We start from the raw sequence: 22,536 nt of genomic DNA, 5'->3' as shown, positions 1-22,536 counted from the left end.
GATTAAACCAGTCTCATGATTTTGGTGATCTGACTGCAGGAGGGGTCCGGCCCTGGGTTCAGATTGCAAAACCCCCGGGAACTGGAGGAGTAGGGGCCTGCAGGAAGGGCTCTGGCCCTGAGTGCAGTTTGGGAACACCCCAGGGGCCAGGGGGCTACAGGCGGGGAGGGGGGTTGTCTCTAGCTAACTGCGACAGGGGATTGAAGGGGGAAGGTGTCTGGCCCTGAGTTGGGATCACCCCCAGGGGTTGGAGGGCTACGGTGTGTGTGTGGCCCTGAGCTGGGAACACCCCGGGGGCCGAGTCTGGGCTCGTCGCCAGAAGAAAGGGGGCCGTTGCTGCCTGAAGCCCCCGGGCCAGGCAGCGTCGCTGGCGGCGTCCCTGCGAACCGGGCCTGCCGCTTCCAGGCGGGGCGGGCGGCGCGTGAAGCAGCCCCCGGGCTGGGGACTGGGCGGCGCCCGGCGCAGGGGCCGTCTCCGTGCTTGAGTGTTGCACACACGCTTCCTGCACCTGCTCTGGGCGTAGCCTCCCCGCAACCTGCGACCGCGTCAGGGCCAGCAGAGCTCGGCTCTCTCGGCGGCAGCATGTCGGCCAGTGGGGGCTCCATGCCGCCGCCCCCCAACCCCGCCGCCTACTTCCCCGCGCCCAGGATCACGCTGCCCGTCGGCTTGGACATCCTGCGCACCTACTCGGGAGTCTTCATCTGCCTGGAGATTGTGAGTGACCCGGGCCGAGCGCTGCTCGGGGAGGGCGGTGCTGCTGGGCACGGGCTCCCCTCTCCCCCCTTCCTTCAGCCCCGGTCCCCTCTTCTCTTCCCCCCATCGCCGCACTCTTCAGCCGCGGTCTCCTCTCCGGTCCCCTCTTCTCCCCCCCCCCCGTTAGTGCTGCACTCCCCGCGGCTCCCACTAGCTCCTGCCTTGAGTACCAGCTTCTCCTCCGCCAGCAAAACTCCTAACAAATCTTTCCTCCTCCGCGGCCCGGCACTTGTTGCGCTGAGCCCCCAGCGCCTCGCCGCCGCTGGGCTGCGATGTGAAGTGCCCCGAGCTGCAGGGCCAGTGTCGTGCATACCGAACCGGGGGCGGGCGGTGCACACCTGCCCGTCCCCCCTGTGCCGGAGCCCAGGCTGCTGCCAACAGGCGGCACCGCCGCCCTGCCACCGGCCCCCCCACGCTGCTAACCTGCCATTTTGTAGGTGGTCAAGGTGCAGCAGCTGGAGCGGGTGGTGGCAGCATCATGAGGTTCTGCTCCAGGAGCAGGAAACCGGAGAGCAAGAGCGGACTCCGCATTCTCCTGCCAGGCGCTGCCCCCCAAAGGAGGCTGCGGGAGAACTGGAGCGTTGGACTTTATGCAAGGGGCGGGCGGAAGGACAGTCAGCGGGGGGAATGAATGTGTGTGAGGGGGGGGCACCACCATTTTGCTTAATCCCGTTTTCCCACCTCAGAGCTTCCCCAGAAGGGGGATCCTGTGCAACATACCATTGTGCTGAAGTAACACCGGAGGCGTTTGTTCTCCTGATTTCCACTCAGAGCTGTGTTTTTGGCTCCTGTTCCGTTTGATTTACGGGGCAGCAGGCCACAGAACATTGTGTATGTATTTTACACTGTTTTATTTTAATCAAGACAATCTTGATCCTCCACACGTTTAGATCAGATTCAGAAGTCCAAGGAAGTAAACCTATAGAGTGTGCTTGTTTCTAGGATCCCTCAAACTCTAACATGCATGCTTAACCTTACTGGCATGACCAGTCCCCTTGACTTCAATGGGACTACTCATGTAGGACAAGGGTAAGAGTTTGCAGGAGCAGCATCATGATTACTAACAGATTAGGTTTCAGAGTAACAGCCGTGTTAGTCTGTATTCGCAAAAAGAAAAGGAGTACTTGTGGCACCTTAGAGACTAACAAATTTATTTGAGCATAAGTTTTCGTGAGCTACAGCTCACTTCATCGGATGCATACTGTGGAAACTGCAGAAGACATTATATACACAGAGACCATGAAACAATACCTCCTCCCACCCCACTCTCCTGCTGGTAATAGCTTAAGTGAGCTGTAGCTCACGAAAGCTTATGCTCAAATAAATTTGTTAGTCTCTAAGGTGCCACAAGTACTCCTTTTCTTTTAGCTTATCTAAAGTGATCACTCTCCTTACAATGTGTATGGTAATCAAGTTGGGCCATTTCCAGCACAAATCCAGGTTTTCTCACCCTCTACCCACCCCCGCCCAACACACAAACTCACTCTCCTGCTGGTAATAGCCCATCCAAAGTGACCACTCTCTTTACAATGTGTACGATAATCAAGGTGGGCCATTTCCATCATACACATTGTAAAGAGAGTGGTCACTTTGGATGGGCTATTAACAGCAGGAGAGTGAGTTTGGGGGGGGGGGGTGAGAACCTGGATTTGTGCTGGAAATGGCCCAACTTGATTATCATACACATTGTAAGGAGAGTGATCACTTTAGATAAACTATTACCAGCAGGAGAGTGGGGTGGGAGGAGGTATTGTTTCATGGTCTCTGTGTATATAATGTCTTCTGCAGTTTCCACAGTATGCATCCGATGAAGTGAGCTGTAGCTCACGAAAGCTTATGCTCAAATAAATTGGTTAGTCTCTAAGGTGCCACAAGTACTCTTTTTCTTTTTACTAACAGATTAGAGGTGAAATGATGGCCTCATTGAAGTTAATGGCAAACTCCCACTGATTTCAATCACTCCAGGATTTCACCCGGAATGTCTTTCTTCTTACAGTCACAGATTTGAATACTGACCTGGGCTCCAATCTTTCAAATGGATCCCTATAGGGCCTGCCTTCCCCTCCACATGCAGCCCTGACTTTTTCCACAATGGCCTCCACATTGGTCCACGGATCTGCTGGTGTGGCTCCAGTGTCAGGACTGGAGCCCAGATCGGCAGTGACCAAAAATGAACTGCTTGATGGATTTGCTAGCTTATGTAACAGGTGCTGACGTTCTCAGTTTAGTCTTGGTGTTTCTCTGATATTGAGCCTGCTCAGGATCACAGTGGATGTTTAAATGAGTAACCTTGCTGCCAGGCTCAGCCGTGGGATGTTACAGAAAAGCTTGTGCTCTTACAATGCATTACATGTCTGTTCTCTGAATAATGTTCTGAGTCTCCAGTGCTATAAAGATGGAGAAAACCTGCTTCCTCACAACAACTAAAACCTGAAGAGAAACCCTTGAAAGTAACTTGAAGGTTGATGACACTAATCCATGGGAATGCTGAATGCATGCTGCTAGTGCATTTTTACATCATCAGCCTCATTTTATCCACATATGGTTGTATTTTATACTTACTCCAACTCCAGGCAATTTCTTCTGAAAATTGAGTCTGGGGTCCTAGGTTCAAAAGAAACTGGGCAGGCATTATTTTGAAGTTGTACTTCTTGCAGTGTGAAAATTTTATCTCCAAATTTATACTCTGAATTCTGGGAGGGTTGAACTGGAAATGGTAACTCAATATAAATTTGAGCAGTGCTCAGTTAATAGATGAGTTCTATTTCAATCAAGTTAAGGCTTCCTGTATTAAAGGAACACATTTCAGGAAGCAAGTATCACTCTTATAGAGATCTGTGTTTATGGTTGAAGTCATTCATTGAGAAGATCAGTGTGCTGCAACTTAAATTTGTAGGAATAAATTCTGCTCCTAATTATATAGCTCTTAATGTGAAAAGAACTTGGCTAATATACTTCATTTATCCGATTTTCATGACTCAGCAGCCCACCATAGTTATGCTAGTCTTTTATATTTTACTTTTGCTTGTTGCTTTTTACTCTTTTGGGTCTAAACCATAAATTTGGTTTATACATTTATAATTATCTCATATCTGTATCCGCTGGGAGCTAACAAAACTATATATGGCTATAAGATTTAGATTTCAATCTCATTTACATCCTTGGTATGCCAGTTGCAACAGATACAGATTTATTTATTTATATTTTAGGATAAGTGCATTTTGATAATGTTTTCACTTGTCCTGTATTTCCTTCAAAATCAGATTTCAGGTGAAACTTCAGAAGCACTTACGTGATTTAAGAGCCTAAATCCCATTTTCAAAAAGGCTTTACAATCTTGTGTCTTACTGATTCTCAATTACTTAGCCTTCTGAGTAGCTAAGTCACTTTTCAAAAGGGGATTTTTTGAAAATTTTACCCCAGTACCAAAAAATTGCACCTGAAAGCTTTAAAAAATAAATAAATTAACGGTTAGTTCAAGTCCAAAGGGGCTGGACAAGATTCAGCTTTAAGCCTTCGTTCTCATCATGGATTTGGTTTTTCCTGCAGCTGTTTGGAGCCCTTGTCTGGATTTTGGTAGCTGCCTCTCGAGTTCCGCTGCCTCTACTGCAGGGATGGGTGATGTTTGTGTCGGTGACGGCTTGTTTTCTGTCCATCCTCTTCCTGGGCGTGTTCCTTTTTAGTTATACACACAGAGTGGCTGTGGACTGGAACCAGATGGTGAGTTTTTTTTCCCTTGGGGGTCATGATTGGATGAGAAAAACAAATTGATCTTACTCTTCGTAAGACTCTTGAGGTCTGATCCAAAGCCCATTCAAGTTAATGAAGAAACTCTAATTCATTTTGATGAGCTTTGGATCAGGTCCTTAAATATTATGCCAGGGTAGGTGCCTGGCCTTCACATCATGAATGGCCAAAGCATGGCCTGCAGCACAAACATAGCTCAGAGTTCTTCAGAGACTCTTGTCTGCCCTTTCCTTTTAATTTGATAGTGCAGCCTGTGGAACTACAGGTCCCAGCATGCAGTGCTCAGTGTTCATTCAATCAGATGGCAAGATTCTGCTCATGTTAGGATGAAGCTTTACATGCTGAAACCAGTAGTCCTTACAAGCTGTACCTCCATATTTAAAAAAAATAGACAGCTGTAATCCGATCCATTTTATGCAAGTTACGTGTCTATCTCAAACTATTGGAAAGTTACCAAGTGCATTCCTCAATAACTTATAGTTTGCGCTTTCCTGTGTTATTACTTAAAAAATGTGTTCCTGTGAGGTGTATGCTAAGAATGGGGAGTTTCTAACAGCCTAAAAGTGGTGAAATGCAATACTGTATCATTCTATTTTATCGTATTGTGAGGCTTTTTGAGTGAGCAATAACAAGCAGAGAAAATATACAAAGAATCAGACCTTAGAATCATAAAATATCAGGGTTGGAAGGGACCTCAGGAGGTCATCTAGTCCAACCCTCTGCTCAAAGCAGGACCAATTCCCAGCTAAATCATCCCAGCCAGGGCTTTGATAAGCCTAACCTGAAAAACCTCAAAGAAAGGAGATTCCACCACCTCCCCAGGTAACGCATTCCAGTGCTTCACCACCCTCCTAGTGAAAAGGTTTTTCCTAATATCCAACCTTAGCCTCCCCCACTGCAACTTGAGACCATTACTCCTTGTTCTATCATTTGCTACCACTGAGAACAGTCTAGATCCATCCTCTTTGGAACTCCCTTTCAGGTAGCTGAAAGCAGCTATTAAATCCCCCCTCACTCTCTTGGAGACTAAACAATCCCGGTTCCCTCAGCCTCTCCTCATAAGTCATGTGTTCCAGTCCCCTAATGATTTTTGCTGCCGTCCGCTGGACGCTTTCCAGTTTTTCCACATCCTTCTTGTAGTGTGGGGCCTAAAACTGGACACAGTACTCCAGTTGAGGCCTCACCAATGTCGAATAGAGGGGAACGATCACATCCCTCGATCTGCTGACAGTGCCCCCACTTATACAGCCCAAAATGCCGTTAACCTTCTTGGCAACAAGGGCACACTGTTGACTCATATCCAGCTTCTCATCCCCTGTAACCCCTAGGTCCTTTTCTGCAGAACTGCTGCCGAGCCATTCGGTCCCTAGTCTGTAGCAGTGCATGGGATTCTTCCATCCTAAGTGCAGGACTCTGCACTTGTCCTTGTTGAACCTCATCAGATTTCTTTTGGCCCAATCCTCTAATTTGTCTAGGTCCCTCTGTATTCTGTCCCTACCCTCCAGCATATCTACCAGTCCTCCCAGTTTAGTGTCATCTGAAAACTAGCTGAAGGTGCACTCCACACCATCGTCCAGATTATTAATGAAGATAATGAACAAAACCGGCCCCAGGACCCACCCTTGGGGCACTCTGCTTGATACCGGCTGCCAACTAGACATGGAGCCATTGATCACTACCCGTTGAGCCCGACGATCTAGCCAGCTTTCTATCCATCTTATAGTCCATTCATCCAGTCAATACTTCTTTAACTTGCTGGCAAGAATACTGTGGGAGACAGTATCAAAAGCTTTGCTAAAGTCAAAGAATAAAACGTCCACTGCTTTCCCCTCATCCACAGAGCCAGTTATCTCGTCATAGAAGGCAATTAGATTAGTCAGGCATGAATCCATGCTGACTGTTCCTGATCACTTTCCTGTCCTCTAAGTGCTTCAAAATTGATTCCTTGAGGACCTGCTTCATGATTTTTCCAGGGACTGAGGTGAGGCTGACTGGCCTGTAGTTCCCTGGATCCTCCTTCTTCCCCTTTTTAAAGATGGGCACTACATTCGCCTTTTTCCAGTCGTCCGGGACCTCCTCCGATCGCCATGAGTTTCCAAAGATAATGGCTAATGGCTCTGCAATCACATCCACCAACTCCTTTAGCACCCTCGGATGCAGCACATCCGGCCCCATGGACTTGTGTTCGTCCAGCTTTTCTAAATAGTCCTGAACCACTTCTGTCTCCGAGAGGGCTGGTCACTTCCTCCCCATGCTGTGCTGCCCAGTGCAGTAGTCTGGGAGCTGACCTTGTTCGTGAAGACAGAGGCAAAAAAAGCATTGAATACATTAGCTTTTTCCACATCCTCTGTCACTAGCAATCTTTATGGTATTAAATGCAGTTATGCCTAATTGCTCACCACCTTTGTTAAATAACCTTTCTTCTGTGTCGCTCATTTTTATTACTGGCAATCATACTGCTTTTAGCCAGATTGTATGTTTCAGTATAAACATCCGTGGTTGTGCATCCCTTGATATCCAAGTAACTGTGGTGAGAGTCCCTAGATCTGTGCAAATCTTGAATCAAAGGTCATAGAACTTCATAAATTTGGTGTTTGAAAGATTAAACTTGTGTAATGAGCAGTGCTACTCTGGATTCTGTCCAAACAGACTTTAGCACTGTAGCACCAGTGTTTCACTGTACATACAAACAAAGTACAACTTCAACTCTTAAATGGAATTAAACCACAAATCAGGTTAAGCTAGTTAATGACTTTTTAATGCTTTATTCACAAAATAAAAGTCATGATCCAGGAATTGTGAGCTGGATGTTGGGGAAATGGAGGGAATTTCACAGAGGGTTGTTAGTGTTGTTCAGTGGCAGTCACATCAGTTAGTATGCAGGAAAGCACATAAAGCATGTGCATTACTTTTAAGCAAGTGAATAGTGTCATTGGTTTCAGTGAAACTAATCACAGACAAAGTTCTGCACATAATTAAATGCTTTGCTGGACTGGAGCCATAGTGCTTTTTTGAATGTTCAAAGTACTACACAAACATTCATCCTATAACTCTCCTTGTGAGTGTGCATTATACAGTATTGATTTTGCCCTATCAAATGCTTGTTGTTGGCTATTTTTATTTCTGGTAGGATAGGGAATTTTGACACCACTCTGTGATAAAGAGAGTGCTGCTGCTGGAACCCCCTTTATGTGAGCAAAATGGTAATGGGTGCACAACACCTGTGAAAGTCATGCCTATGACATTTGCCTGTGATTTTGTTAAAAATTCCCCGTGACTAATAGGTCAAAGAAATGGAATATGAACCTTTTATACCTAGTTCACTGGCTCAAAATCCAGTCCAGATCACTAATTACCGAAAGATGATTACCATTTGGCCACAATTCAGCATAGTACCTGCTGGCTAAATTTATATGTCCTTTAGTATGCTGGACCTAGATTTTTTTCAGCAAGATACCATGATGTCTACATTGAAATCTACTGCAAATGGCAAATTCTGTGGATGACTTAAAAAAAAAAAACCTAGTTTTTTCAACCTGGTTACATAAACTCATTTTTTTATTTTTAAATAAAAAGATAGTCTACCATGTTGCTGTTTGTTGTAACACTTACATTGGAAAATGTTTAAAGAAAAAGATTTTTTTATTATTTCTTATGCTGCAGAAACTAAACTTTGGCATGGAATTCAGAATGGCTAATTAAGGCTAGTGGTTTGATAAGGCCAAAAATGGGAAAAGTCCTGGCACATTATTTTAATTATTATTGTTTGTAATGGAAAATTATAAGAAGAGTCTAGTATCTTTTATTTTAAAATAAAAATAGTTTAAAACCATTTTTAAACCCTCCAAACTTAACTCTCCTGGATGCAAATTAGTAGCACTTTTAGGGTAAGGTTCTGCCAACTTTACACTGAACAGTCCTTACTTCCTACATTGCCCCTATTCAATCTAGTGTGATTACTCATGGGAGTAAGACACTAACTCAGCATGAGTAAGGAAGTTGTGTTGCTCCGAGTGGTTCTTAAACTTTTGTACTGGTGACCCCTTTCACATAGCAAGCCTTTGAGTGCGATTCCTCCTTATAAATTAAAAACACTTTTTTATATATTGAACACCATTATAAATGCTGGAGGCATAGCTGGGTTTGGGGTGGAGTCTGACAGCTCGTGACCCCCCCCCATGTAATAACCCTGTGACCCCCTGAAGGGTCCCGACCCCCAGTTTGAGATCCCCTGCTCCAGAGCCGGTGCAAGGATGTTTAGCACCCTAGGCGAAACTTCCACCTTGTGCCTGCCTACCCCCGGCCCTGCAGCAGCTCTGCGGCCCCCCCCTCCGCCCTGAGGCGCCCCCCCGCGGCAGCTCCCCTCTGCCCCCTCCCTCCCCTCGGCCCGGGGAGCCGCGTGCAGCAACTCCCCACCCCAGCTCACCTCTGCTTCGCCTCCTCCCCGAGCACGCTGCCGCTTCTCCCGCCTCCCAGGCTTGCAGCGCCAATCAGCTGTTTGGCGTGCAAGCCTGGGAGGGAGAGAAGCAGAGTGGGGCGGCGTGCTCAGGGGAGGAGGCAGAGCAGAGGTGAGCTGGGGCGGGGAGCGGTTCTCCTGTGCGCCCCCCGCCCCCTGTTACTTGCTGCAGGCGGCTCTCCCCATGCCCCCCTGTCACAGCTCACCTCCGCTCCACCGCCTCCCCAGAACGCGTGTCAAGGTTCCTTCCCCACTCTGAACTGTAGGGTACAGGTGACCACAGACCCAACCGCTTGGATCTTAAGAACAATGGAAAAGCAATCAGTTTCTTAAAAGAAGAATTTTAATAGAAGAAAAAGTAAAAAGAATCACCTCTGTAAAATCAGGATGGTAAATACCCTAGAGGGTAATTAGATTGAAAACATAGAGAATCCCTCTAGGCAAAACCTTAAGTTACAAAAAGACACAAAAACAGGAATATCCATTCCATTCAGCACAGCTTATTTTCTCAGCCATTTAAAGAAATCAGAATCTAATGCATATCTAGCTAGATTACTTACTAAATTCTAAGACTCCATTCCTGTTCTGTCCCCGGCAAAAGCATCACACAGACCGAGAGAGAGGCTTTTTTTCTCCCTCCCCCCAGCTTTTGAAAGTATCTTGTCTCCTCATTGGTCATTTTGGTCAGATGCCAGCGAGGTTATCCTAGCTTCTTAACCCTTTGCAGGTGAAAGGGGTTTTTCCTCTGGCCAGGAGGGATTTTAAAGGTGTTTACCCTTCCCTTTATATTTATGACAGCGCGCTTTTGGCCGCCCCCAACCGCTTGGCACCCTAGGCGACCGCCTAGTTCGCCTAGTGGTTGCACCGGCCCTTCCCTGCTCTATACTGAACCAGATGTTAGTGCAAAGACCATAGACTTTATTCTCTACTGCCCTACATATTGTGTAGCCATTTACATCTGCACAAACTAGGTGTAAGCTACCATTCCCTTCTGATCTGGTGGTATTTTACACACACTTTGCACAAGACTTAAGTGATTATGCAGAGTGTAAAGCAGTGGAGTATTGGGCACCATGCTTTTTTATTTAAAAACCCGAACAGTAAACAGTTAGGTTTTGGATCACAGACGTCATGTCCTGGATAGAACCTTACTGTTGATACATATCTTCACTGTAACTATTGCCAGGGAAGTTAGAGTGTTTGGCATCTGGATGGAGGAAAATGACAGGTTCTCTTTTGAAAATATCTCTCCTGTGTACTACTACAGAGGGGTAGTCATGTTTGTCTGTATCCACAAAAACAATGAGGAGTCCGGTGGCACCTTAAAGATAACAGATTTATTTGGGCATCATGGAATAGGGATTATACATTCTAATTCTATAGTATGAGACAATATATTCATGTAATGTTTAAGAAAAGTTTTGTAAATGAGTTCCAATAGTTCATGGATTAGGGACCCAATCTTATGAGGTTCCAGGGTCTTATGTATAGATTATTTAGGTTAATCTTTCTATCTACCCAATCGGACTCAGTGCTCAGTCTAGAAGATACCATGAGAGATGCTTAGTTTTGCTGTTCTCAAACTGTGGATCTGTGTCTCCAGAGATAACATGCTTGTTAACAGCAAAAACGGTTTTAAATAAATAAATAAATAATATATAGAGGTGAGAAATAACAGACCTGAACCTTATTGTCCCTCTGCAAATTTGTGTACACAGAGTCAATCCCTTACCTCTCTCTAAAAGTGGAAAGTTTCAAAAAGTTCAATGACTAGAAGATTGTTGGACGCGGAATACATTTGGACAGGAAGGAGTCTGGAGATAAATGTGAGAAGGGAGGGATAGGCAGTAGAAACAAAAGTGAGACTGTTTGAGCAGCATATTCCAGAAGTCTTGAGGTCTTTCTGAGTGTAGCCTTCATTGATTTGAGATCTACCAATACCATTCTCTCACTAGAAGGGAAAACTTATAATGGCAGCAGGCCGTAAAAGAGACCCAGTTTGGGAATATTTTAATGAAGTTCCTCTTTCCGTGGGTAAGACAGGCACGCGTGCAAAATGCAAACAGTGCCACAAAGAAATGCAAAGCCTGGTTGCCCAAATGAAACAACATCATGAGAAGTGTTCCTTCTCAGGAGGAAGCTGCATTGAAGATGACGAAAGGAACATGTCTGAACATGCAGGATCTTCAGGTTGGTAAATATTTTTATTTCATACTTCTTTCTTAGGGACTGCCTGTCTTCCTTCTGGACTGTTCTTGAATTCTCATGTTTGAGCAAAAAATATAGTTGTTACTCTATGGTACTATCATTTTAGATGCAGTTCTGATAAAAAATAAATAGCTGAAATAGGCAGATCTTCCCTTTACAATTTCACCTTTAAAGTAGTACCAGGTGTCAGTGAATGCAGTGAGTAATACTAGATGAGCAGTATGGTAATAATAATTAAATAACTGCATTGACTTATTTTGTTTAGGAGAATCCATCTTCAACATAAAGGATTCTGAAGACTATCCACCTTCAAGATCACTATCATTTTCTATAGTTTCAGAGTTATCTGCCAATGATCGTGTTTCAGTCACATCATGTATGTCACATAGCCATGGTAGCAAAAACAATAAATAAATAAAAATCTCCATCATCCAGAAACAACCATATATAAGTTTGTGATAAGAACCAGCAGATTACAAAAAGAGGTAATTGATGAAAAAATTGCTCTGTTTGTTTATGCAACAGACTCTCCTTTCCGTACAATTGAGAACCCATGCTTCATTAACATGGTTCAGTCATTAAGACCAGGATACAGTCCACCCAACAGAGCAGATGTCATAGGCAAATTGTGGATAAAGTGTATGAAAGAGAAATTGAGCAGTGTGTGAATGGTCTAGAGGGTAAAATTGTTAACCTGAGTCTTAATGGGTGGAGCAATGTGCACAATGGTTCTGTTGTATGTGCTTTTGTGACAACAGAAGAAGGGAATGTCTTCCTTACAGAAACAATTGATACATCAGGAAATGCGCACACAGCAGAATACTTACAAGAAGTAGCGGAAAAAGCTATAACAAACTGTGGAAAAAAAAATCAGATGTCTAGTACGCAGCTTGGCCACAGACAATGCTGCAAATGTATCCAAGATGAGAAGAAATTATTTAGAAGAAAGTGAAGAGAGTTCCCAAGCTAATAACATACGGTTGCAGTGCTCATTTGATGCACCTCCTGGCCAAAGACTTCAGTGTTCCAGAAATAAAAGCTAATGGTGTTGAAATTGCAAAATACTTCTGTAACAACCACTTTGCAGCAGCTGCTCTGAAAAAAGTGGGAGGAACCAAGCTAACTCTCCCACAAGACATGCGATGGAACTCAGTAGTGGACTGTTTTGAGCACTGAATCAAGAACTGGCCTAATCTGATGACAGTTTGTGAACAAAATCGTGAAAAAATAGGTGGCACTGTCACAGCCAAAGTTCTCAACACTGGGCTTAAGAGAAATGCTGAACACATGCTGAGTACCCTGAAGCCTATTTCCGTAGCCTTGAACAAAATGCAGGGAAATAGCTGTTTATTGCTGACGCTGTTGAAATTTGGAAGGAGCTGAGTAAGATCTTAAAAAGAAAATATGCAATGACAGAGTTAAATTACAAGCATTAAAAAAAATGAATGAGACAAGCACTATGTTCAGCTCATTTTCTTGCAAATATTCTCAATACTTGGTACCAGGGTCAAACCTTAACTGCTGAAGAAGAGCTGGCTATGACATGGACAACCAGCAATCATCCCTCCATAATGCCAACTATAATAAACTTCAGAGCTAAGGGTGAACTGTTCGAGAAATATATGTTTGCTGATGATGTTTTAAAGAAAGTCACAGCAGTGAACTGGAGGACGTCACTTAAACACTTGGATTCAGAGACTGTTGAACCGATAATCTCACTTTTAACAGCAGTAGCTTCTTCTGCCGGTATAGAAAGAATATTTTCTTCCTTTGGACTAATTCATTCCAAACTGAGAAATCGTTTGGGACCTGAAAAAGCAGGAAAGCTTGTTTTTCTTTTCCAGATTATGAACACGCAGGAAAATGAAGGTGAAGGTGATTGAGTTAGCTGCAGAAGCCAATATTTTAAGTTTCTCATGTTGACCTTGCTGACACAGTCAATTTAATTTTTGTTGTTGGTTTTTTAAATATTTCATTTAACTATTTTAGTTAAAAATCTTAACAAAAACAAACCTGATTTTAAAAAACTTGAATGTTTAACTAAATTTCAAAAAGTCATATGCTTGTTTTGTTAAAATATTATATATTTGATGTTGAAGAAAAAAATCCAGAATACAGAACATTGTTGTTTTAGTTAAATAAAACAATTTAAATGTCTGTCTGGTGATGTTCTCCTCCTAATACAGCATGGCAAGAAAATCCTCCAAATATTAATGATTAACCTGTTGAACTGGAGATAGTTCACCTCCCACTGACTTCATAAATACCTGCTTCAGTTACCTTTGGTAAATGAAATAACTAAACAATCATTCATTTTCTGATACAGCTGTAAAACTAGTCTGAAAAGTTTTCAAAATAAATCACTTAAAAATGTATAGTGTGTACCTTCTAAAAATGAAACCTACATCGATCTCTGAATTGTGAAGAATATGTATTAAGGTTATAACAAGCAAAAAGAATGCACTTTTATGTAGAAATTCATGATTAAATTGAGTCTTCCTGACCAGTGATTTAAATCAATGCGATTTAAATCAAATCCACCCTGATTCTGTACACTGTGTTTTACAGAATAGAAACAAATATTTTAGGGAGGTTTTAAAAGCTTTATTGTATTCCCTCAGCTTGGAAAGTCAGACTCTTAGTGACTGGAGCTGAAATGTACAGGACTCAGGAGAGAGAAATTAAAACTGACACTTAATACACCTCTTTAAATGAATGTAAATAGCAAATGTTTGTATACACAAATTTGCACAATATAGTGTGCATGAGAGAAGAGTAATAGGATGTGCTTTGTGTTTTACTCTAAATATGGTATGCATCATACTACTTTTAAATAGTGGTTCTTGTTGCTTTTTTAGTAACAAAGTTGCTGGGTTATTATAGCCGTTATTGCAAATGTGACTTAAAACATGGCAACATAATTGCTGACGTAGATCACTTAAGAGGTCAAGCTATACAGTATTTATTTTAAAGGTGTGGGTTTTGTTGTTTTTGTTTTTAGTATTCTACAGTAACATAACTGAGTAGTATCACCTTGTATACTTTTTTAGGATATAAAGATTAAAAAGTTTCTTACTATGATGTGTTGCATTGTAATATGGCTGCACTCTGATGACATTAATTTTAGGTGAATGATCTGAAAGTCTTCTATATGGCACCTCTAAGCTTGCTTTTTGTTTGCATTTTGTTTGCACTGAAACTTAGAGATTGGTTAGGAAGAATGCACATATCCAATCAGTTACAACATAGCCTAATTCTGTCACTTTCTTTTCAGGATTTTCTTTTCCATGCGGCTACTTTTGTCTTTTATTTTGGAGCCTTTTTATTGCAAGCAGCAACAACATCTCTGCATAATTATCGATGTCCATCAAATGCCACCGTGTTGCTAAGCGATCAAGACTATAACATAAGCATAGCAGCCTCAGTAAGTATTTCATAGATATACATCAAGAGATGGAAGTCTGTTTTAACCCTTTTTAGCTACCCAACCAATCTAATGGCTAACTGGAATGTAAACTTTTCGGGGAAGGGACTGTCTGTTTTTGTGTGTTACACAGCACCGAATATTCACATATTGATAATTTAATTTTTTTTATTTCTCTCCCGCCCCAATAAGTTGTTACTGTGTGGTAGGTATTTGCTACACTACAGAATAATGTTCTTTATATATGATCATAAGGGAACATTTAGAGTGAGGCATACTAGTCGGTGGAAGTGAAGGCTCAATTATTAGGTGTTTTCCTTTGCATTTGAACAATGCTTCCTTTTCCATAGATGTGTGCCAATGGGTTTAGCACAAGGGATTGGAAGTACTGTTCTTAGTTTTTACGCCTTCTAACAGTGTCTTGTTTAGATCATAGGATCATATACGTTTATTTAAGCTTATTAAAAACCTCTATAGGTGTCCATCACAAAAATTAAAATACACAAGACAAAAATGATAAAGGACGCTCAACCCACCTAGACATAACTATCTACCAGCTGATATGAAGATAAAACAAATAAATTGCTCCAGTGCTCAGCCCATCCTCTCTGAAAGACAAAAAAAATTATGGAGCTTTGCAGCTTGACAGATGCAGGCTGCAGTGGGTCTTGATGTGAAGAATTAGTTTCAAAGTCTAGGAAGCTCATTGAGATTCCTCTACAAGCAGCATCCTCCCAGTTATAACAAGGCAGCTCCAGCTGATCCTAGCTGTGGCAGTATGGCCTGGTGTTAGGGGGCTTATTCCTTCACCCACTTACTTCCCTGGTCCTTCTCGCATGAACAGAGAGCAACAATACCCGAAGTCCAAAGGTGCAAACAATTCGATGTTTATTGGGGTGAACTTCCAGCAAGCATGATTCCAGTTTCATCATAGAATCATAGAATATCAGGATTGGAAGGGACCTCAGGAGGTCATCTAGTCCAACCCCCTGCTCAAAGCAGGACCAATCCCCAATTTATGCCACAAATCCCTAAATGGCCCCCTCAAGGATTGAACTCACAACCCTGGGTTTAGCAGGCCAATGCTCAAACCACTGAGCTATCCCTCCCCCCCCTTTCCTTCCTTAGTATCCTCCTTCCCAGCTCTGACCTCACAGAGCCTTACACCTGTGTCCCTGTTCCCATTCCTACCCTTAGCCAAACATGATTCCAACTTCCTTACTCCCATTCCCTGTTCCCATTTCCCCCTTTAGCAAAACATGATTCCAATTTTCTTGCCCCCATTCCCTGTTCCCATCTCCCCCTTTAGCAAAACATGATTCCAATTTTCTTATCCCCTGTCATAAATATAAAGGGAAGGGTAAACCCCTTTGAAATCCCTCCTGGCCAGGGGAAAGCTCCTCTCACCTGTAAAGGGTTAAGAAGCTAAAGGTAACCTCGCTGGCACCTGACCAAAATGACCAATGAGGAGACAAGATACTTTCAAAAGCTGGGAGGAGGGAGAGAAACAAAGGGTCTGTGTCTGTCTGTATGCTGGTCTTTGCCAGGGACAGAACAGGAATGGAGTCTTAGAACTTTTAGTAAGTAATCTAGCTAGGTATGTGTTAGATTATGATTTCTTTAAATGGCTGAGAAAAGAATTGTGCTGAATAGAATAACTATTTCTGTCTATGTGTCTTTTTTGTAACTTAAGGTTTTGCCTAGAGGGGTTCTCTATGTTTTTGAATCTAATTACCCTGTAAGATATCTACCATCCTGATTTTACAGGGGGGATTTCTTTATTTCTATTTACTTCTATTTTTTATTAAAAGTCTTCTTGTAAAAAACTGAATGCTTTTTCATTGTTCTCAGATCCAAGGGTTTGGGTCTGTGGTCACCTATGCAAATTGGTGAGGCTTTTTATCCAACATTTCCCAGGAAAGGGGGGGTGCAAGTGTTGGGAGGATTGTTCATTGTTCTTAAGATCCAAGGGTCTGGGTCTGTAGTCACCTAGGCAAATTGGTGAGGCTTTTTACCAAACCTTGTCCAGGAAGTGGGGTGCAAGGTTTTGGGAAGTATTTTGGGGGGAAGGACGCTTCCAAACAGCTCTTCCCCAGTAACCAGTATTAGTTTGGTGGTGGTAGCGGCCAGTCCAAGGACAACGGGTGGAATATTTTGTACCTAGGGGAAGTTTTGACCTAAGCTGGTAAAGATAAGCTTAGGAGGTTTTTCATGCAGGTCCCCACATCTGTACCCTAAAGTTCAGAGTGGGGGAGGAACCTTGACACCCACATTCCCTGTTCCCATCTCACACACCCACATGCCCACCCCCACCCACACCCAGTCACTTCCTCATTGACTACAGATTATATAGTAAAACTTGAGTTCTGCTTAGCTATACCTTAACCAATCATTTTCCTGAAATTTAACTAACCAATCCTAACAGATTGTAACATGATTATGTAACCAATTATATCCCACCACCTCAATTAGTTTACACCCAGCAAAATTAATTATACAGCAGACAGGAACAATCACAGAACCAGACAGAGATTATACAGACAAACAACAGCAAAGTGGGAACTATAATGACAAAACAATACAGAAGTGAGGATTTCACATCCCAGCTATTGATAAGTGAGTTCTTGCCAGACAGGATGCTATCAAACTAAGTTTCCTTTTACATTTTCTAGGCACTTCCCTTTCTCTGGAGGTGATAGGAATACAATCCTGTCCTGATAGTGCCTAACAGCCCAATAGCACCTTATTTCAATGTGACTAGTTTGGAATGTGAGGATGTGACCGTTCGCTTCCCAGCTTATGGCTGCCTCTGCTGCTTAGCCAAAGGCCTGAGCCTAAGCACAGGGCCACAAACTGTCACAGTAAGAGAAGGCCCTTACACTGGCAGACAGTGGTTTTGATTCTTTCTTTTATACCTCTATCACTAGCCAAGTGATAAGAATACACCTAAATTCTTAGAGTATAGGCCTTTACAGACAGGCCTGAATATCTATATCCTAACACCTGGGAATAGAGATTAACCATGTCCCAAATCGGTCAGGTCTGTTTAATAGGTCAGCTTCCTGAATTCTACCCAGAAACTTATGAGGAGCCAGTGTAGCTCCTAGAGCACTGCTGTAATGCTTGTGTGATGCAAAGTTCCACCTAGTATGCAGAATTCTTGCCTTTCTCATAGTTCTGCTGAGCTGTAGTGGGTTGGGGGGTATTGTGAAGCTCCCCATTGGGCTGTTACGGCTGTACGTGGGGAAGAAGCTCCAGTCTCTAGGCCCCACACAGTGCTGATGGGATGTGGGGAAGAAGAGCCAAACAGAAGAGCTCTGATCCCTAGCTCCTTCACAGCTGTTCCCCAAGTATGTCTGAAAATAATTATCATCTTGTCACATGTTCATTTTTGCTGCCATTAACCAAGAAAATGTTAAAGACTGCATAGAGAAAACAGAAAAATTAAAGTCTTGCTAAATAGCTGCTGTCAAAACAATGACCTTCCAGCTGTTTATATTATAGATGAAGGCATGTGTGTAGGTTCTTTTTAAAAAAGTAATAGTCCCAGCAATTATTAGCATCTGTTTTCCAAACATTCATTATCTCACTCAAAGCATGTTTAGTATGGGTAGGATGTAATAATCTAAGTGACTCCCAGGAGAGAGAGGGAGAGGCAGGTCTCCATCATTCTGACCTGGAACACATCAGAAAGTGTTTCAATTTAATAAATAAATCCCTCCTAGTTTCCATCCTCCCTAGTTCTTCACAAATGCATTCATAGAGCCATCTAGTATAATTTCTAGGATGAACACAAACATAGATTTCACCTTACGATTCCTCCAGCAAAACAACTTGCGATTAAGCTAGCACACATCTTACAGAAAGACATCCATCCGGTCCTTATTTAAAGACCATAAGTGCTAGAAACTTTACAACATCCCTTGGTAACCTATTCCAGTGGCTGATTATCTTCAATGATCAAAAAAAAAAAAAAAGTGCCCATTTCCACAAGTAAATAATAAATGTTGATACCATATTGTTTTAGTGGTAGCTTTCTCCTCAGTTTATGTTTGCTGGAGTCAGATGCATTAATTTGGAGATGAATGAAATGAAATACTAATAGAAACAAAAGCCAAATGACTGTGTTCATCCTTGATAATGAGAAGAAACTTGATTACAAGGTATAAAAATAAGTATTTAAGAGGGTTGCACCAGGACCTAGGTAAAAGACCTACTTTAGTTACAAAGTAGCAAAGTGATGTCAGGATTTGATGCTTTTGACAAAATGTTGTCAAAGCAATAGCACATAGGTTCTCAACCTGAGGATCATGATAGGGTCTCAGGGGGTCACAACCAATCTTCATCATGGCTTTCTGGCTAACTGGGGGGGGGGGATTCTGAAGCTTCCTTGTAAAATGTGGTTGTGGGAAAAGTTGAAGAGCAGTAATAGAAATCTCATATGTGATTCATCTCGCTTTCTTCTGCAGATTTTTGCCTTTGCAACAACCATTTGTTATGGTTGTAGCACAGCCCTTGCTTTAAGAAGATGGAAACTATAGCACCTGAAGAGGTTAATGGTTCAGCATTCTAGTTTAGTTTGTGTAATTGTGTATAAGATCAAATTAAATGCCACTTGTCTTTCAAACTGTAACGGAATTCCAAAAGGTTTTTATGTATAAACTCTATTTTAAAAATGTTAAAAATGCAGATAAGCTCATATCAGAATTACTTTAACTGAAATAATCTGTGATTGTTTTTTACTTTTATTATATGCTAATTAGAAGCATTATTCTACTATCTATATTGTATTATACAGTTTAGTGAGAAATAGATGCATCATTAGCAGAAAACTGAATTTTGGTGCTAAACAATTAGGAGGGAGGAAGTGGAAGGTAAACAAATGTTATATGCAAAGGTAGCTAAAAGCTACAAGTTGCAATGCTTATGGTTAATTATTATTAAAAGCCCCACTCCTGCAATAAGCTCCAAGTAGGCAGAATCCTGCGTCTCTGCACAGATTCAAGCATCTGCCACACAGTGCTCCTTGCAGGGTGAGGGCCTAGCTTGACTTTTGTGAGATTGCCTTAATATTTTTAAAAGCAAAACTTAAAGAAAAACTATTTTAGTTTCCTTCCAGTATAATCTTGTGAAATACTTTACAGCCATTTCTGGCAGTGATGGTCTGATCTTTTCTATAATTGTGTTGTATTCCCTAGTAAATACAAATTGTTTAGTACTATTATTCTGTAGTTTCCTATATTCACAGATTTAGTTCTGTCAAGTCTATTTATATTGCAAAATGTAAACAGTGCATTTGTGTTGTGTATATCTGTGGTATGTTTTGGTTTAAAACAAAGTATTTGCACTGTTTCACCTTGTTGTGGGTACAGTTTTTACTTCATGTGCTGCATTTGTGTTGTTTACTGTATGAGTCAATGTCGTTTGAATGGAGTATTACAGAATGTTGAATTCTCTCTGATCTAAATTTTTGCAGTGGTTTATTTGTTGCATCCTAAAGTCCCAATCTTGCAAAGGAATCTTTACATGGGAAGATCCTTATGCCTCTGCAGAGTCTTGCTGAAGTCAGTGGGACACCATTGGAGCATAAGGATCCACCCAGGAAGATGCTTTTGCACGAATGCTGAAGTCTGATCAAGTTTGCTTTGAATGTCCCAGTTATGTAATGAAATACATGAGGTACAAATGCACCAAACTCAACTTAACAAATGAGTTATACCGTATCACTTCCCTCCCCCATTATCACTATTTAGCAGATTTTTAAAAAAAATTAATATCTTTAGTTCTTGCAAAAGTGCCAAATTGTTAACTTCAGAGACTGAAGACCCCTTGTCATCAATAGAAAAGCAACAATGTAAGCTTCCTTACAATGCCCTCCTTGCATTTGTTCTGTAGAGATCACTTGCAAGTGGACAGGGCAGTACACTTTCTTGTCTACTCAGGCCTGGTCTATACCTAGAACTTAGATTCGTCTAGCTACATCACCCAGGGCTGTAAATTCACTCCCTCTGGAGTATAGTTAGGTCGACCTAACCCCCACTGTAGACTCAGCTAAGTCAAAAGAAGAATTCTTCTGTCAAACTAGCTGCCACCTCTTGAAGAGGTGGATTACCTACATTAATGGAAAACCCTCTTCCATCAATATAGGAAGTATCTATGTCATAGGCGGACTGTGTGCCAAATCCAGATCACCAGATGCTTTTGAACAGATCGCAAAGTATTTGTATTTACTTATTATCATTATTGTTGTTATTTTTTATTATTTTCTCTGGAATCTGGACCTTGACTATACCTTGACCAAGAAATTTGGACCTTGATAAAAAAAATTGACTTCCTCTGGTCTACACTATAGCTTCAGCACTGTAGCTGTGCCATTGTAATACAGACATGGCCTCAGTCTCAGCATGCCAACAATGGTGCCAGTTGCAGTGAAGACACATGAGGATCTCTGCTGGGAGCCTAATTCATTTCACATGTGCAACTAAATCACTGTCAGTAGTGGCCTGGGCCAATTTCATATCAATTAACTGGAAATGAATGGCACCTTCTCAATGCCCTGAGTCATTTAACTCTCCAGAACTATTGTAATAAGTTGATTTGATACATTTCATTTTCTGAAAATGTCTATCTTCCTCCCTCTTTGCACTGGCTGAATCTTCAACTCTTTACTCTCATCTAACCTGTATTGTGATTTTAAATTTTGTCTCATGCAATATGGCACAACACACTGGATTTCATATTGTATAAAATATCTTTACACTGGTGTGTACACACGTAAGGGATTTCTCCCCATGATATAACAGTGACTTACACTCAGCTGCATTAAATACTTTATTCCAGTGTATTTGATACTGTGGTTACTGACAGATTTTCATCAGTTGAATATTGGTACAAAGAATAGAAATCTCAGATATTTGATTAAATTGATGCTAGATTTATTAAAAGAATAAGAATTCTTGAGAGGGTACTTGCACAAAATTCACAACACTTGTAACCGTATAATGTGGAACAGAGAATAAAATGGTGAAACAGTAAGCCTTAGATTGTACGAAAGATGACAGTGACTCTAGGGGGAGAGGACAGTGAAGATATACATGGTGATGGTGGGAAAGAACCACACTTGACAGATGCTAGTCAGGTCCCGTAATGCACCAGTGGAAGGTTCTCATACCACCGCAATGTGTGGGGTATTAGAACCTGTTTAGCATAGTGAGAAATGGCTAAACTCTTCCCTCCTGCTCTAAGAGTCAAAGACAGGCAAAGGACACAGTTGGAGAGGAAAGTTAACCTCCTATACTCTTGAAACAAGAGTGGTTTGCTTAGGTAAAAATAGAGGCATATTTCCTGTCCGCGACCATCACCTTTTCTTTTGCAATGAAAGATGTTCTGTTAGACTCTGATGCAGGTACAAGTAAACAAACAATAAAATAGAATATAAGGAGGCAGTAACACAATAAAGAAACAGTAAACGGTTTATTACTCATAGTTGAACTTGGAATTGCAGAGGTGGTTTGGAAACAGGGCTCAGCGTGATGTGGGAGTCTGTATCCAAACATTGGGGGGGGGCAAGTAAAATGCAGTCCTGATGTTCATTACGCATGATGATTATAGACTGTAAGTGAGTGTCAATATAAAATAATGAATAAGACAAAAAGACATTTTGTATTTTAAAAATACATGCGTTTGCACACACACACACACACACACACACACATAACCCCTAAAGCTCATGCCTCTGAGTACGCCTCTCCAGGGAATGGAGCAGTAGAGAAAAGCTGGGAGGAAAGATAAGGAGTTAAGTTTTGGATACATGAGTTTAAGCTGAAGTGAGATATCCAGGAAGATATGCCCAACCCCAGAAACAGTGTTTGCTATTAAGAAGTGAAGTTACAATTCTGTATTATCTTTTACACATTATTGTTCAATGAAGAAAAAGCGACTACATTCT

General features: G+C 42.0%; 1 protein-coding gene across 2 annotated transcripts; it reads left to right on the top strand.

Annotated features, from left to right (window-relative positions):
• The first annotated feature begins 278 nt into the window (after positions 1 to 278).
• Positions 279 to 21,432, top strand: MAL2 (mal, T cell differentiation protein 2). 2 transcript variants are annotated; one of them, XM_048841546.2, is made up of 5 exons: positions 279 to 714; positions 4,303 to 4,473; positions 11,090 to 11,146; positions 14,439 to 14,588; positions 19,058 to 21,432. In XM_048841546.2, the coding sequence occupies exons 1-5, from the start codon at positions 583 to 585 to the stop codon at positions 19,127 to 19,129; spliced, it is 582 nt and encodes a 193-aa protein (XP_048697503.1). In that variant the 5' UTR covers positions 279 to 582; the 3' UTR covers positions 19,130 to 21,432. The 2 variants fall into 2 exon arrangements, with proteins under 2 accessions (XP_048697503.1, XP_048697504.1); XM_048841547.2 differs by lacking the exon at positions 11,090 to 11,146 and having other exon boundaries at positions 337 to 714.
• Positions 21,433 to 22,536: the final 1,104 nt, after the last annotated feature.

The sequence above is a fragment of the Caretta caretta genome, chromosome 2 (assembly GCF_965140235.1).
Source record: "Caretta caretta isolate rCarCar2 chromosome 2, rCarCar1.hap1, whole genome shotgun sequence".
Lineage (NCBI taxonomy): Eukaryota > Metazoa > Chordata > Testudines > Cheloniidae > Caretta > Caretta caretta.
Note: the sequence above shows the minus strand (reverse complement) of the source record. Positions and strands in the feature narration are given on the sequence as shown.

What these genes read in the sequence shown, in the direction of transcription:
- MAL2 (XM_048841546.2), top strand. Translation starts at nt 583, where the DNA reads ATGTCGGCCAGTGGGGGCTCCATGCCGCCGCCCCCCAACCCCGCCGCC. An exon ending in CTGTGGACTGGAACCAGATG is followed by an intron (nt 4,474 to 11,089) that starts GTGAGTTTTTTT and finishes GTTCCTTCTCAG; the next exon opens with GAGGAAGCTGCATTGAAGAT. An exon ending in TGAACATGCAGGATCTTCAG is followed by an intron (nt 11,147 to 14,438) that starts GTTGGTAAATAT and finishes CTTTCTTTTCAG; the next exon opens with GATTTTCTTTTCCATGCGGC.